This window comes from Euprymna scolopes, chromosome 7 (assembly GCF_053919585.1).
Source record: "Euprymna scolopes isolate OS-2025 chromosome 7, ASM5391958v1, whole genome shotgun sequence".
Taxonomy (NCBI): Eukaryota; Metazoa; Mollusca; class Cephalopoda; order Sepiida; family Sepiolidae; genus Euprymna; species Euprymna scolopes.
The window spans coordinates 157,633,742-157,651,770 of NC_136488.1; the positions used below are offsets into that span (position 1 = coordinate 157,633,742).

General features: G+C 34.7%; 1 protein-coding gene across 11 annotated transcripts in view; it reads left to right on the forward strand.

Moving 5' to 3' along the window:
- The window catches only part of LOC145280100 (calcium homeostasis endoplasmic reticulum protein-like), a 401,340-nt gene that overhangs the window by 347,151 nt on the left and 36,160 nt on the right, over window positions 1-18,029 (forward strand). For all 11 annotated transcript variants that reach the window (XM_080131828.1, XM_080131829.1, XM_080131832.1 and 8 more), the window contains 3 exons: window positions 7,701-8,218; window positions 12,228-12,705; window positions 15,098-15,306. In XM_080131828.1, coding sequence (XP_079987954.1) covers window positions 7,701-8,218; window positions 12,228-12,705; window positions 15,098-15,306 — 1,205 coding nt within the window. The remainder of the gene's footprint in view (window positions 1-7,700; window positions 8,219-12,227; window positions 12,706-15,097; window positions 15,307-18,029) is intronic.

Genomic DNA, 18,029 nt, shown 5'->3' on the forward strand with positions numbered 1-18,029 from the left:
ATTTTTTTTCCATAGTGGCACTCATTCCAGGCAAGTTAAACTGGCTTTCTCCAAAGGAGGAAGTTTCATGGATGTACAAAATTCACAAGCATGTACAAACTGAGCATGCAGGGTCCCCTCTACGAGTGAAAAATTTACTCTCACCATAACTAATGTTAAAATCCAAGGCATGGTTATTGAGAAAGGCCACGAAAAGCTTAAAAAGCTAAAAACAGCATCTATTAACAACAGACGTTTGATCTTAACCAAAAAGGCCAAGCACAAAAGAGTTACGGACAGACCAACCGACTTATAGAGTCGCTTGCACATGACTAATGATTGGAAACCATGCCGAGATAAGCAGAGAAAGACAAATGTTATTTTAGAATTTTCCTTCTCTTCGACTAGTTACAGAATAAAGGATTAAGATTCTTGTCTATTCTATATAATCTATAGTTGGAGAGAAGATATATGGAATCATACTTTTGCAAAGAGTAATGTTGTCGCTCAAACAGAACTCAAATTCGGTATGCCATGAGCACAATCCATGTTTGTAACTATCGTAGTAAACTAATCCCCCCCAAATTTTTTTTCCATAGTGGCACTCATTCCAGGCAAGTTAAACTGGCTTTTTCCAAAGGAGGAAATTTCATGGGTGTATGAAATTCACTTTAGCTAAGAAAAGAAAGAAATAAAAAACAGAGTTGATAATTATATATAATATAAATAAACTAGCAGGGTGACCTGACGTTGCTCGGGATTGAATGATGTTCACCATATGTTTAACACTCCCATATTTTTATTGTCATCGAAATTGGTGAAATCGCCCAAGCCTAGTCTACCCTCCGATTTAATCTGTAGCTGGAGGGAGGGTATATGGATTAATACCTTTTCCTAAGGTATTAGTGAAAGTAATTTAATCTTTCTCTCAGATCATCAGATCCAAGCCTGTTTTTAAGATTAATATTGATGATGATGATGGCAACCTTCTGTCTTGTGAAATGGTCCCCTCTTGCCAAACTTTCACGAGAAATACTCGTCTAACTGAAAACACTATTAATGAATTCCCCTACTCTTTATCTGTGCCTAAACCTAAACGTAAATTCCATGAAGAAAGTTTCTTTCTTAGAACGGCACGCCTGTAGAACTGTCTTTCGTTTGCCCGCTTTCCAACTGACTATGATATGGCCATCTTCAAGTCTAATGCAAATAAGTTCCTGATGAGCCGTTCTACTTACGTTAACAAATTTACTGAATCTCCACCACTAATGATTACCATGATTCTGATACTGTACACTGTTTAAACCTTATTCTCAAGTGGCCTCTGGGCCTTGATAAGTGGCGACTCTTATGAATAATAATAATAAAAAAAAAAAAAAAAAAAAAAAAGGAAATATTTTGCAATTTTCACCATTATGAAATTCACGTTTCTTTTGCCCAAGTCTTTTTGGTCCTGGCTATGACCTTAAACTATATCTGATGGTGAGGCCCCAGCTTGCGGGCTTTGGGGAGTGTGAAGCCACCCTTTAATTGCAATTGCTCTCAGGTCCACTCTGACCTGGACTTGTAGTACCTGTTAGGGTCCCAATTATGGATTAAATAGAAACCGACTTAAAAAAAAAACAAATATACTCTATTAAAAAATTGTTCTTCAAAATCACTGGATTTAGCATTGAATAACCTGAAAAGGGTTGATATGCTGTAAAACAAAAACAACCAACCCAGTCTTTTTAAGAAAAATCATGTAAGGATTTCACTTTTATTTTGATACAATCATAACTATGATGAGAATTTCCAATTAAGATTACACATTTATACTATCATTTCTCTCCATGCAACGCGTGTCCTCAACTCTCACTAGCCAGGTTTCACTTTTATGCATCATCACTAGTGCTAGGACAACAGCATATTCTTTTCTTTGTTTTGACTCTCTAGTGTGTATCCATTGATATCTTATATGCTTTTATATAGAGTGATGTGGTTCTTGGTTGTTTAACTGTGTTAAGATATATACTCAAGAGTCAAAACAATGATAAGAATATTCTGTTGTCATAGCCATAATCATCACACTGCATACAGATGCTTGATAGATTTTTCCCATCGTTGACAATCCTAACGCTTTGGTTAGTTGATAATGACAGAAGTTTCCTGAACTTACTCCACCCACTCTTAACTTTTGAAATCATGCTAACACCTACTCCTCCCTCTGCTCCAATGTTATCACTCATATAACAAAACTTCTGGTTAAACTTCAATAAGTTCACCATCCAAATATGCTTTCTCCACGTCTGAGTTCTCATCCATCTGCATTGTCCCACATTTCTTACAAACTGGTTGTTCTCTTTCAACCACTCCACTTCATTTAATGAACATCTATTACTTACAAGTAACGCAGCAAATTCAGTTCCATCCTACTCCCTTTCCACAGGCTGAGAAATTTTTCTCTTTCTGGGAACTTTCCAACGTTACAACCAACTGATCCTCACTTTGGACGTGGTAACATTCACTCTCAAATTTCCATAGCATTCTGCAAGTCTTTTACTTGACAAGGAGACATTTCGTTGTTTCACAAGCAAAGTACTATGAAACAATGGAAAACTTACTTTTTATGTTTGACTTGGTAGGAATGTAAAGTAATGCAAAGGTCTGCAAGTGAATATTATAGCAAGACCAAATGATGATCAATAGTTGTAGTGTTAGGAAACTCAAAAATAGGAAATTCTATTGCTTGGTTTATGAAAAGCTGGAATATTAAAAATCGCTCCACATAAATTTGTGTTAGTTTTGTGTATTTTGTTTCTATTGGGCTCTACATTTCCTTCGAGTTTTGAAACCTTTTCTTATATATATATACATATATATATATATATATGTATATATATATAAATATAAATAAAGAGTATACCCTGCTTTACTGCAGTATTGAACACTCTTGTATTAACCTTGTTAAAATCATTGGTTACTTAACCTCTGGAAAACATAACCTCAGATTATACTAGCTTGGTACAAAAATAATGTGATTTTTTGACATTCAACTTCAAAAGATCATAACTCCTTTCATAATAAACTTTATTAATCGAAATAAGAACCATTAGAATCGACACATTTTTGCCAATGAAAAACAAGTTTATTTATCCCATTAGCATAGAAATCCGGAGTTCTGGAAGCGATGAAGTCATTGATTGCCGACGGCTTTTGAAGCATTTTTGTGCAGGAAGTTGTTGAGATGCTTGAAAAAGTGATAATCGGTGGGCGAGAGGTCCAGTGAATATGGCGGATGAGGCAGAGTCTCATAGCCCAATTTGTTCAGCTTCTGCAGAGTCAAATGAGCAACATGCGGATGAGTGTTGTCATGAAGGAGAATTAGTCCCTTCATATCGACCAATTTCGGGCACATATGTTGGAGCTTCTGGTGCATTTTGTCAATTTGTTGGCAGTACTTCTCCGCCATAATCGTTTCACCCGGATTCAAGTAGCTATGATGGATGAGACCGGCTGCAGACTACGAAACAGTCACCATAATCTTTTTTTGGTGCAATTTCGGCTTCGGGAAGTGTTGTGGAGCTTCTCTAGCATCCAACCACTGCACCAAACATCATTGGTTGGCGTAGAGGATCCACTTCTCATCACACATCACAATTCGCTCGAGAAATGGGTCATTTTTGCTGAAGGAGCATAGAAGACACCTCAAAACGATGATTTTCTTGATTATCATTCAATTCATGCGGCACCCATTCATCCAACTTTTTTGACTTCCCTATTTGCTTTAAATAGCGAACAACTGTTGAGTGGTCGACCTCGAGTTCAACAGCAATTTCTTGTGTGGTTTTGTGAGGATCGGCTTCAATTAAGGCTTTCAAATGTTCGTTATCAACCGCAGTCGGCTGGCCACGACTATCTTCATCTTCGAGGCTCTCATTACCATTGGGAAATTTCTTGAACCACCGTTATGCCACATGTTCATCAGTGGTTCCTGGGCCAAATGCAATGTCTCGGCAGCTTTTCGGCCTAGTCTGAACTGGAACAAGAAAAACGTGCGGATTTGAATTTGTCCGTGCTGTCGAAAAGCCTGCAAAAAAAATGAATGAAGAGATTGAGAACAGTAACGAATAACATGATTTGATAGAGCGAAAAAATGCGCTTCAAAATGATATATAACATAACTATATACATTAATGAATCAATTTAGAAATCATATTGTTTTTGCACCAACTTAATATATATATATATATATATATATATATATATATATATATATATATATATATATTAATAAGTGTTGAGCTTTTCTTATCTTGGCAAGTTTTGCTTTGTTAAAGATTTACTCTTTGATAACAATTGTGTGTTTATATATATATATATATATATATTTAGTAGAAATGGTAATTAATAAAAACTGAAGAAAGTGCTCAATACTGTTGTAGAGCAAATATGTGTTTTATTTTTTATTACCGTATCTTTCTGTTAAGTTACCTTATTGTTTCAGCTACCCGGCCATCTGAGGAAGCTACGGCCAAAAAAATGGCCGGGTAGCTGAAACAATAATGTAACTTAACAGAAAGATACAGTAATAAAAAATAAAACGTATATATATATATATATATATATATATATATATATATATATATATATATATATATATAACCACAGATTATTTTCAAAGTTTAAAAACGGTCAGTGGAAGAGAAATTTTATTACAGGATATTGATTCATTAGAAACTTCACAAATGAATATGCAAATTAGGAATATCCAAAACTGTTTGTAAGCGTTTGCAGATTATTATATATACAATATTTTAAAATCTTACGTTGTATAACCAAATTAAATCAGCACAACCTATTTTGATGTTAACATATGAAGGAGGTTCCAGAAGTAATGCTTCCTATTTTTCATTCCGCCTGAATAGATCTGAATGGGATTGCAAATTGCATTGCTATGATGAATGAACTTATGTATTTATGAGCTGAAAGTTTCATCTCTCTGTTACAGATATTGACAGTGTGAGACCCTAAGAAAGAAACCCCTGTCATAGACATGGGTCAGAAGCAGAAATGTGCTATTGAATTTCTTATGTAAAAATAAATTAAACTGATCAACATTCATCAGCATCTGTTGAATGTTTATGAAGCTGATGCAATTGATATCAGTAGAATTAGGAGATGGGTTCATCGATTTCAGAATGGCAAAAGAGATGTAAGTAACAAAGTGTGCTCTGGACAACCATGCCACCCCATTGCTGGCAAAAGTGCATTGACAATGTTGTGACTATGTAGAAAAATAAATTTTGAGCATAAATTGTTGCTCATTTTAATGGTACCACTCTCATCTTTATTACTCTTCAACATGTTTTGGGTCAGCCGACAAAAGAAGAATTGGACTTAGTAATTCACTCCTGTTCGTCCGTTCGCATTTTCTCAATAACCACGTCTTGGATTTTTTGAAATTTTGCACAAACATTAGTCATGGTGAAAGTAAATTTTTCGCTCATGAAGAGTAATCCCGCATGCTCAACTTGTTTGAAAAAATAGGAGGCATCACTTTTGGACCCACCCTCATAAATTACTGAACGGCTATATTTTTCTAGTGACGTCAAAGAGTTTTGCTCATGGAAATACAAACACATTAGATGAACCATTTCAACATCAAAACAAATTTGTTTTGTTAACACAAGGATTATTTTAGGTTTTTCATTCAAATAACCTGCACAAGCACATTTATGAAAAGAAAATTTTTATGATTTTAAAATAACTCTTGCAAAAGGCATGTAAATCATCTGCATTGTCGAGTATGTGCCAGCCTATAGCAGAATTGTTAGTCCATTTTGACTTGAACAATTAGAGACTATTGTTTTCTTCCCTCTGTTAATAGAGATCTATAATACAAATTTAATACATACCATATATACCAAATTATGTCATTTTAGGTTTCACCTGCGTATAAGTCGACTGGTGATTCTAGACAAGTAAATGGTCCGTCTCATGGCCCTTTCTTGCACAGATAATTTCCTTTTTGATGTTTTTTTTTTTTTTGTAAGACATATTATAAATTGTTTCTTGGCATTTGTGAGCGATAATACGTGCATTTATGCAAGTGTGCTCTATTTGATTTTCATATATAGAACCAACCCGCTGCACACTTACATGCAATGAACACAAATGGTGTTAATCAGACATTCTGATCAACAACATGCTGTAGATTCCAGACGCAGTTACTGTTTTTAGACATAATTTATGTCGCGTACCATAATAACGTAAATGCATACATTGCACGAGCCAAAATATAGCCTATATGTTAAGTGCCATTCAATGGTTTCATTAAATAGTTGTCATTAAATTTTTAAAACTTGTTGAATTTAGGGGAGAACGGCATATCATAAACACTATACATTTCCTGACCTACTAAAAAAACGTCCTCTCATCATCGAATACATCATGTTAAACTTAGGCCTATAACCACGTCTAGAGAGTGAACATTATGAAGGCTATTCCAATTATTATTAAACCTCCCACTGAAAAACTATGCATGTGCTTACATGCTAGCAAGCACATTGCAGTGGGGTTTGGAAGGAGTGTGATTAATTACTAAGATTACTGATATATACCGAGTGCACAAACAAAATAGCGCTTTCTATGTTATGATCGAGCGCCAGGTTACTCTTTAACTTTTTTAAAAATATTATCTATGTATAAAGTTGACTCCCCTAAAATAATCTTAAAATCGTCTCCCATAAATTCGACTCTACACTAGTAAATATGGCATGTATTTTTTTTTTCTTTAAGAATTATTTTCATTTTCTGTATTTTATTGATAACATAATAAAAGTCGGACATAAAAAATGCAATAGATGATTTAAGTTCCCAAAAAGACAGTTTTAAAAAGTGTAGAAAGTCCGCTCTCGAGTATTTTAGTGTTTCTTTTTAAAAAAAAAAACTTACTATTGTGAAAAATATGTGAAAATTTGCATAACTAAAATTATGGGCTGAGAACAGTTCTTATTTTGTTTTTGTAGTCAAGCTTGCATCTTGCATTATCAAAATGGTACAATTTGAAGTCTCAATATATTTCAACTCTCTTTTACCTTTGTGAAACACTTAAAATTAATTTCAGGTCGAAAAGAATCATGACACAAAAAAATAACATATTATTTTCATCATCGATTACATGATAAGTAAAGTATATATTTTTAAGGAAAAATTGAGAAAAGTTAGGCTTCAAAATGCTTGGTATAAAGAGTTTTCATAACACTTACACACTGTATTGTATTCTCTTGTATCCAATTAATCAATAAGACTATATGCATTAGTATATACTTTTTTTTATTATCAATATCTTTCCCTCTTGTGTGTGTGTGTGTGTGTGTGTGTGTTATATAGTCATCCACATACAGTACTGTTTGGCTGTTTCACAGCTCATCAGTGCGGCTAGACAGGCAACTGCCTCAAGCCAGGATCAAAACCCGACCGCCCAAATGACACAAGGCTTCTCACCATTACGCTATACGGCTGATGCTGAGTGGGTAATGAATTAACAATGTTTTGACATATATATATATATATATATATATATATATATATACACACACACACATACACACAATCATTTAATAAAATGATATATTGTAATTTATGTTAGAACGAACCCAGTAAACTTGACTTTATAACCTTATAATAATATTAAAATTCTAAAATCAATTTTATTTTACATTTTTCCTGTTCTTAAGGTCCTGGTGGGCGAGAAAATCAGGTTCCACAATCCGTCCAGTCACCGGGAGTATTGGCAGGAGCTACTCTTGCAGCTCCACCCCAGCAAGGTGTTCCCCCTCAAGTACAGCAAGCGGTACAGCAAGCAGTTTCTCAGGTTCCCCAGCAGCAAGGTGCTCCTACTATAATGCCCCCAAATATCCCCAATAGCACAGCTTCATCAGCTCCTCCATGCATAACTCCCCCTGGAATATCCCCTTCAACAAGTATTGCAAATATCACAATGCCACCACAGCAACCACCACAGCAGCCACCACAACAACCACCTCTTAATTCTCGGCCGGGTCCCTCACAGCCACCTCCTGTCATGCCTGGAGCCACAGGACCACCACCTCCCCAGAATATGCCCCCACAGGGTATGCCGCCGCAAGGAATGCCTCCACAAGGAATGGCCCCACAAGGAATGGCGCCAGGAGTTCCTCCTCCAGGAATGACAGCCGGGGCTCCTCCTAGAGGTGCTGCTGGACCATTTCCTCAGGTTTGAGTTTTTTTTATATATTTGTTTCCATTATATATATATATATATATATATATATATATATATGTATATGTATATATATATATATATATATGTATGTATGAAAATAAAAGCCAGTATGATATTATAACATTATGGAAAAAAGGGAAAAGAAAATCTGTGGCCCTTTTAGAAAATTCTCAACATTTTGTCCCTATTTTCAGGGGACTTCCTCAGGAAAATGATAATTTTATTTTCTTCAGTCATCCTTATCATTCTCCTGAGGAAGTACCCCGAAAATGGGGAGAATTTTCTAAAAGGGCCACAGGTTTTCTTTTCCCTTTTTTCCATATATATATATATATATATATATATATATATATGACAAAAAATGCACATTCCAAATTCCAAGAATTCATCTTAGCGTTTATTTCTTTCAGCATGTTAAAATGTTCAATCCTTGACAGCACCTGTTTCGTAGTGCAGAAACAATCATATAATTATTATGTCAATTCTCCAATTTTTCCCCCCTGACTCATCAGAAGAATAAGAACTAATAAACTTTAAAAAGAAAAGAAAAAAAGACTTTAAATCCAAAAAAATCCAATGAGTAATTGCATTGTTTTTATGATAATTATGCCATCTTTGATTTTTATCAAATATATGTATATATATATATATATATATATATATATATAAAATACTTTCCAAATTGAAACTTGAGTCTTGGACTTCCGGTTTGTTGGCTGTCATCTGTCATGGTTCTTGTGAGCTACGACATTGTTTGGCTGTGGAAATAATTATATCATCTCTTACATTCTAAAAATTATATATTTAATGCACAATGGTACTTTACGTTATGTGTGGACATATAGATAGATAAAAAAAAACAACACCCTACATATTTTGTGGGTATTTTTTAACATCAATTTTTAAGCCTTTTACATATCTAAAAAAAGATCAACATTTTTCTGAAATGTCAAATTAAAAAAAGTTTATTTTACGTTTAAAAAAATATAGTTATAGGTTGGATCTAATGGAGATAGAAAAGGTTTCTTACTACACAGTCTCTAGTGTTCTGACAAAGACTTTGAAATTAGAATAAAAAAAAGTAATTTCAAAGCCTCTCGGAGGCTAAACAAAGACCTATTTGTACATGTATGTATCCAGTATGCACCTATTTCATTTTTACCCTGTTAAATTAGGAACGATCAATTTTTCTTTAAAAATACGTACATTCTTTCTTGTTATCTCACAAAGGGTGTTTTTTTAGAGGTGGTGAACTTTAAATTACAATAAATCAAGGAAGAATATCTTTATTACACAAATATGTGGTTTATTCCAAGAATTAATTCTTGGCATTTATAATTTAAATAGAATTTCGAGTATATGTTTGTATGATCACCTCTTATATAGCATAATCTAGAAGTCCAATTTTCACAAACTCTACATATTAAATTAGGCTGTATTTCAGCAATAGGACATCAAATATTTTCTTTCAACTGGTCTATTGTGTCTAGTTCATCAGCATAGACATGAGACTTTACATATCCTTAAAGGAAATAATCTAATGGTTAAATTGTACCAACGAGGTGGCTGGTTGCCAGGTCTGTTTCGTGAAATTATTTGTTCATCAAATGTTTCTCTCAGTAAACTGATCATATCATTTGCAATGATACTCGGATGTCAGTTTCTTTATGATGAACTGCCAAACCAATCTGAACTCAAACTTAGTTGTCAATTGAAAGTTTGCTCCCTTCTAAAAAAAAAAAACGCTCTGTATATATTGAATAAGTTCAAATGTATTGAACTAAAAAAATCAATATCTTTCCAAAATTACCTAACACATATATGGAAAGCTTTTATAAGTAAAATTATATAAATATCGGAAACAGTTCCTACACAGATTGATCTACATTTTAACATTACCATCTCGTCAGGTTGTCGATAATCTGGATTGTTTTATTTATATATACATGTTATTATTCTACTTATATATTATTGTCATTATTAACTGCCCAACAACATCATCAAACTGTTCATGTAATTTTGCTTAAATCGATGATGTAACTCTTCAGGATTATTTCTACTTATATGTAAAAGGCACATTTTGTGTGAGTTTGTTCCTTGTGGACTCTAACACGATTGGGCTGATTTTTTTTTTTAATTCTCACAAATGTACTTTCTGTGTCAGGGCGTGTTCTTAGATAGGTTTTGTATAAAAATGCTTCCGATAAGTCTTGAAAATCAATAATTGAAAAAATTTGACTAAAGAAGGAACAATTCGATTTTTGACCAAAGCCTAACATTACAAGTGCATTTTTGAAGTTGTATCACAGCACAAGCAGAAGAACCTGGCATATAAAACAAACAGTAGGTTCTTTGGTAAAACAAGGATGTGTTCGAAATGAATGTTTCTGTTTAGAGCACAATTGACCCATAATTCTTGACTTTTGCATTTTAAACTTGAAGCCATTATATAAAAATAATTTTATAAAATCAACAGTAGATGTCTTTACGGTGCAATGTAGACTACAATGTATTGTGAACTGTCACTGCGAGAAAGCATGTGAAGCTTTATCCTGGTGCACCGTGGTGGGTCCTCAACTAGAAAGCATGTGAAGCTTTATCCTGGTGCACCATGGTGGGTCCTCAACTAGAAAGCATGTGAAGCTTTATCCTGGTGCACCGTGGTGGGTCCTCAACTAGAAAGCATGTGAAGCTTTATCCTGGTGCACCATGGTGGGTCCTCAACTAGAAAGCATGTGAAGCTTTATCCTGGTGCACCGTGGTGGGTCCTCAACTAGAGGAGACGATCAATCAATTTGTTTGAAAAATGTGCGATTTCACCAATTTTGATGACAATAAAAGTATTGGAAGTGTAAAACATTCATTGATCTTCATTCAATCCTGGGCAACATCGGCTTTCCTTGCTAATCTTCTCTATGTGTAAAAAAGCCTTTTGTAATTGCGTCTCATGATTAGCCTAATTTCGTTTATGACTTATTTTTTCCTTTGTGTGAACCATATTTATTTACATGTTTCGCTTCTTGTATTATCTTACCTGAAATAAATAGGGTCAACATTCATAGGATGCCGTCCAGGTCACCTATGTTGGCTCCCAAAGGAGACGATCATGATGTTCAAGTCTTTCTTCTGAGCCCCATAGCTTTAAAATTCGTTTGATGTAATTTATTTTTCATATTTTTTGTTGGTGCATGTGGCAACACCAAACCCAGTCTTATCTAACCTGTGATCTTGCCACAGGCGCGCGCGCGCACACACACACACACACACACACACACACACACACACACACACACACACACACACACACACACACACACACATTAGATGTTTATATTAAAGAATGTTAGTCAGTATTTGTTTCAATGGCCTATAACTCTAAAGCAAAGTGTTTCAAGACCTATATGCACTTATAGAACATAATCCTAAAGTTATGCTATCGATTTTTCAAACAGTGTATAATATGTTTTATTGAAAATCAAGAACAAAGTTAAAAAGAAAATGTGTTCCACATGCTCAGTTCACTGGTAATTTATTTATTGCTTGCAGAATCCACGGAAATTCTATGAAATGAGAAATATATTTAATCAACAAATATGTTTTGATAAAGCTGATATTTTTCTGGATAATACAAAGAAAAAAAAAAAAAAAAATAAAACAGCTAAAAAAAAAAAAGGCCGAATTTGTGAAATTTGGCTTTTAAAATGCGAATCCGGCAACCTGGGACAAGAATATTAGAGTAAACTCCCTTTTAAGTAGCCTTGTTTGCAAATATCTAATTACTGAAAGCATAATATATACCTTAACTAAGGATAGGAACAAGCTGAATATTATATAAACTACTATTGTTTTAATCACCGAGACATTTAGTACGCGTTTAGTACAAGTTCACATCTATGAACAAAAATATTTTAACAATTTATTTACATTGATCGAAACTACTGCAGTCATCCAACAATTATGATCATTGCTGCCCACTTTTAACTATTTTCTCTATTTTCAGGGTCCTCCACCAAACATGCCTCAACCTGGTGCTCATATGTCCAGTGGTACTGGTGGGTCGGGAGCAGGTGGGCCGCCTCCTCCTAATTTTGGTCCCCCAAACTTTGGAGGTCCACCTCCACCATTTGGTCCACCGATGCCAAATTATAGCCGACCTCCAATCCCAGGTCCAGGGCCAGGACCTGGTCCTAACCAAGGTCCTGGTCATCCCCCAAATTCTGGTCATCCACAAGGTCCTGGCCATCCTCAGGGACCTGGTCATCCACAGGGTCCTGGCCATCCACAAGGTCCTGGCCATCCCCAGGGACCTGGTCATCCCCAAGGACCAGGTCATCCCCAGGGACCTGGTCATCCTCAGGGACCTGGTCATCCCCAGGGACCTGGTCATCCTCAGGGACCTGGTCATCCTCAAGGACCTGGTCATCCCCAAGGTCCAGGTCATCCCCCTCCTCATCCACAGCTGTTTGAATATGGTCATGGTAAGTAAAAAAGGTTTTTGTTTCTACTACTCCTACTGCTACTACGATGTGCTTTCAATAAGTTTCCAGACTTTTTTGTATAGGCACTTTTATTGATAGTATACACAGTCCTCTTCAAAGTAATCTCCCCCGGCTACCATGCACTTGTACCATTCTAACAACTTGTGACAGGCCACATGGAAGTCCTCTTGTGTAGGCATGTCAATGATCCTCATCACAGCCTCTTTTATCTCCCCAATTGTCTCATAACGATAGCCTCTAAGGTTTTCCTAGAGCAAGGATCTGTGGCGTAATGGATAAAGTACTAAAAATTCAGTTTTAAATAACACTCTTCTGGAGGTTGAAGGTTCAATCCTCAATGTGGCCGATGCTAAGAATACAATTGTGAATTACTTCAGACTTCTACCCGGTCGTGACTGATGAAATGAGAGCATGCTACCCGGATGGATTAAATACATGTTCTGTTTGAAATTCCATACAGATTCCTGAGTTTGGGATACACATTTGATGATAATACTAAAAAAGTGATCATTTAGTCTGCGGGGCTTGATATAAACAAAGACTACCACAAAATGAAAATCCTGTATGAGTCTCATTTTTTACTATGTGATATTCTTTGTTTATATCCAGCCATTGTGGACTTACTCCAGGTAGGAATACTGTTACAATGGAGACATATCGTACTAACTTAAACGAATGGCATTTCTTGCTGAAAAACTTTGTGTAAACAGAAGGAATTTGTTTTATACTCTGGATCTTTTACAAACATTGTAAGGATTTTGTTGGTGGCAGAATGGATTTTATCTCTTTTTCCGGGAGACATTATTAAATGAAACCAGGATTATTATTATTAATATTATTGCTAATATTATTATTAATAATATTACTATTAATATCATTACTAATATTATTATTGCTAATATTATTATTAATATTATTACTAATATTATTATTAATATTATTACTAATATTATTATTAATATTACTAATATTATTATTAATATTATTATTAATATTATTATTAATATCATTACTAATATTATTATTAATAATATCATTACTAATATTATTATTAATAATATCATTACTAATATTATTATTACTAATATTATTATTAATAATATTTTTATTACTAATATTATTAGTAATAATATTACTAATATTATTATTAATATCAATAATATTAGTAATAATATTATTATTAATATTATTATTAATATCAAAAATATTATTACTAATATTATTATTAATAATATTTTTATTACTTCTTCACTGAGAGTCCTCACACAAGTCATCATCAGTGGTTTTAACATGGAGTCTAAGTCACAAGAAGCTTCCTCATTTCTTGCACTCTCCATGTTCTTTTAAATTATTTTTTTTTATTAATGAGTTGCCACTTACGAATAAGGATTAATGATGAATAATATTATAAGAGGATTGAAAATAATTTTTATTATGTGGGCCGTTTATAACAACTATTTTTTTTTTTTTTACATTAAATTTGAAGATGGCCACGTTGAAGTCTGCAGATAAGTAGTCCCATGGTATCATGTTCCACGGATACCAAGTCTTTAAAAAGAGACTCTGTTTATGGAACTTCTGTTGGAAAAAGAAAATAATTTTTTTTCATTCAGTTGCGATAGAAAGATGAGTTTTTGCTGTGGATGTCTTAGAAGAAGAAATCAGCCATTGGTACTTAGTCGAGAATCTTTCACGCAAATAAAGATAAAGTAGAGAAAGCCTAGCTTTATCTCTTGTGTGAGAAAATGACTTTTGAGAAGAGATCATGCAGAACCCCCATTAGATTGGCAAGTCGACTTTTTTTACTCCTTTGCTAACTATTGAAAATTATTTTGCATTATATCAGCAACCGTTTACCATTGGTTTCTCGGTGATAATAACTGTTGTCTTTTTCTGGAATTTGAGTTGCAATAAGCCTCCTCAAAATCCCAACACGCTCTACATTCTTCCAGTGGAGGTCTGGATTGTACTTTCCCTCCGTTTGCTTTTTCAATCTTCCTACCTCTTCATGATCATTTTCTATGATGCTAACCAATATACGGGTGCCACTGTGTTTTTATTTATTTATTTATTTTTGACGCAGATGTGTTGGAATAGATTATGTGATGTGGTACTTATGCTGAAATAATATCATTATTTAGAAATCCATTCTTAACATGGGGAGAGGAGGGTGTTTTGTAACTATTCTGTACTTTCACTTAACAGTTTAATAAAAAAAGATATCATAAAACTTGAAAATACTATTTAAAATAAAATAGCATGCTAACTTCTCTGCATAAGCATCTGTGATATTATTATTATTGAATTAAGATTATTCCTCGTTTATAAATGACTGAAGGTTACTCTTTAATTTTCCACAATTTCTTTTCAGGAATGTTACCAGCTCCTCCACAGGAGTTTAGTGGTCCTCCAAATGGTCCTCATCCACCAGCTGGTCCACTGCCCCTACCTGATTTTAGTAAGCCACCTCCTGGCTTCCCACAGGCTCCACCACCAATACCACTACCCACAGAAATGGACTTGACACCATCGGTTCCTTATTATGAACTTCCTGCTGGTTTGATGACTCCTCTTGTTAAGGTCAGTTTTTGTGGATTTTTTTTTTTTTCTTTTATCCTCTCGGCATAAATGATGTACAAGAATGAAAATTCAAACCACAATTTGGGATTTTAAGTCTTGTATATCAATATTTTGTCGATGAAAAATTCTAATTGAGAAAATCTTCTTCTCCTCCTTTTTCTACTCCTACTACTTTTTCAGAGTTCTTCTATAGTAGCTTTCTTCAGGCTTCACAGACTATGGATACCCACTGCACGTGAAATTTTTGTGGCAAGAGTTGCACAATCTCCAACCACACCTCTCCTGAGTTGGCGTTGTTAAATACCAGTGGCAAGTGGAGGTTCAGGATGACTGGAAACAAATGCTGAGATAAACAAAGAGCATACACAGCACCTAGAATTCCCAAATGGTCACCCATCTGGTACTAGCCAGACTCAATGTTACTTAACTTTGGTGATTTGATGAGAATCTGTGTGTCATCGTGATTAGAGTTCTTCTATAGAATACCCAGGTCTCACAGGCATACCGCAGGATTGAGATTATAACCACTTTGTAGGTCATGAGCTTGGTAGATTGCGTCAATCTTTGATTGCTGAAGATTCTTTTATGAAGTTTTCATATGATGCACGGGTAGTTCTGATTCTGCTGTCATTTTCACCAAGCAAAACTGCATGATATCTTGCGCATAAAGTGGCAGGACTTCATCACGAACACTGTGCTTCTCTATTGCTCAGTGATGGAAAGCGTAGAAGCCATGATAACAAAACACTGTCTGTGCCGGGATGGACACCTTGCCCAAATGCCTGACAACCACCTACCCAAGCAAGCTCTTCAGTTAGAATTTGTTGTCGGAACCAGACCTCATGACGCACCAAAACACCACTTAAAAGATCGGCTACAATCCACCTTTAAGGTGACCAAAATTGACACAACTCGAAAGTTAATGCAGCCAACAAAGAGAGCTAGAGAAGAACAATAAATAAAAAAAACAACTGAAGACAAAAAGAAGAAACAAAAAAGAACCCAAAGAAAAGCTGGAGCACAACAATGTGTGAACCCACCTGCTATCGCCTGCACAGATAGAACTTGTTTCACATTGTAGGAAGTATCAATGAGCAAAATGTATTCTTGTATCTGAGTTCCACTAACGATGACTACTACTACTACAGCAACAACAGGAAAAACTTTCATCCATTCTTTCAATGTGGCCATATTATCAAAGTCTCCTGTTCTGCACATATCTCTCTACACTCTTCAGATATAATCTTCTTCTGAGTTCATCAGAATTAAGCCAGTCTTTAAAATTCGCATTACACATCCATCATATAATTCTTGTATAATTTCTCTCTTAGCAACGCATGTCCTCAATCCTCACTGCTCAGGCCTCACTTACTACTTGAAAAAAAACAAAAAAACATAATAATTTATGTGGCATTTTTTAATATTTTATTGCAGTTTCATGTTTCTCAAATTGATCCAAAGTATTTTAGGTGTTACTTAACAATTGTTTGAGATTGGCATGAAAAATTTAAATTAACAAAGTTTCTGCAAATGACAACTACAATAAGCACGAAGCCTGTTTCTATTGATGAACCCTAACTTATGTTTGCAATAACATGGACTTGCTTCTGTTAAACTGTTTAGTCCTAGGAGGTCCACCTTCCCAAGTATTACCTTCTCTTTTTGTGAAGGAGTGTCTTACTAATTGCCTGAGGCGCCCATATCAGAAAATGCTGACTAAGCAGCTCAGGTATTCTGTTGTATGCTAGAATTCACTTGTCCTAATGCACTTCTCCTGCACTTTTGTATGCCAGAGTGCACTTTTACTGCACTTGTTTTTTTGAAACCTCATCTGAACTTGTGTGTCTAACGCTAATCTGAAATGAGGCAAACAAATATCACATGAACAAGATTTTGGAATAAGTGAACTTCAAATAATCCTCTTTTATTATTTGGACTGTTGTTCTCATTTGCAGTGTTATTTACACAATGTTTTGGTTGATGTAACCTCTGACCTTCTTCAGCTGTATCGTGTCAAACTTGGGAATCTGCAAGGATTAATGGTGCATTGGATAAAGTACTTAGTAAAATTCAGCTGCAAGTTACACTCTTCCTGAGGTTGAAGGTTCAATCCCAAATGTGAGCGATACTCAAAAATACAATTGTGAATTATTTAGGATTTCTACCCAATCACAGCTGACGGAACAAGAGCATGGATTAAATAAAGTGTTCCGTTTGAAATTTCATGCAGATTCTTGAGTTCAACAGAAAGATTCTCGAGTTGGACAAGATACACCTGAAGAAGGTTGGAGGTTACATCAATCAAAAGATTGTGAAAATGATACTCAAAATGAGAACAGAAGTCTAAAATATCCAAGTAATGCGAATTATCAATCCTCATCTAAAAGATTAAAAAATGTACGATTCGTTTTTATTCTTAATTCGATAAGGGTCGTTCCAAAAGTAAAGCCTCCATTTTTTTTTAACTCAAAAAAGTTGAAATTCTATGAAAACAGGAGTGATACCATTTAAACAAATGCCCTTTTGTGCTCCAGAATTTATTTTTCTACGTCATCACCATCATTCTCAATGTGCTTTTGCCAAGAATTTAATGATGCATCTCTGTTTCTGACGCACATCCTTGAGTGGAGTTGCTTTTTTAGAGTCTCACACCAACAATATCTGCAACAGAGAGATGAAATTTTCAAGTCATGAGTGCATAAGTACGGTCATTATAACAAAAG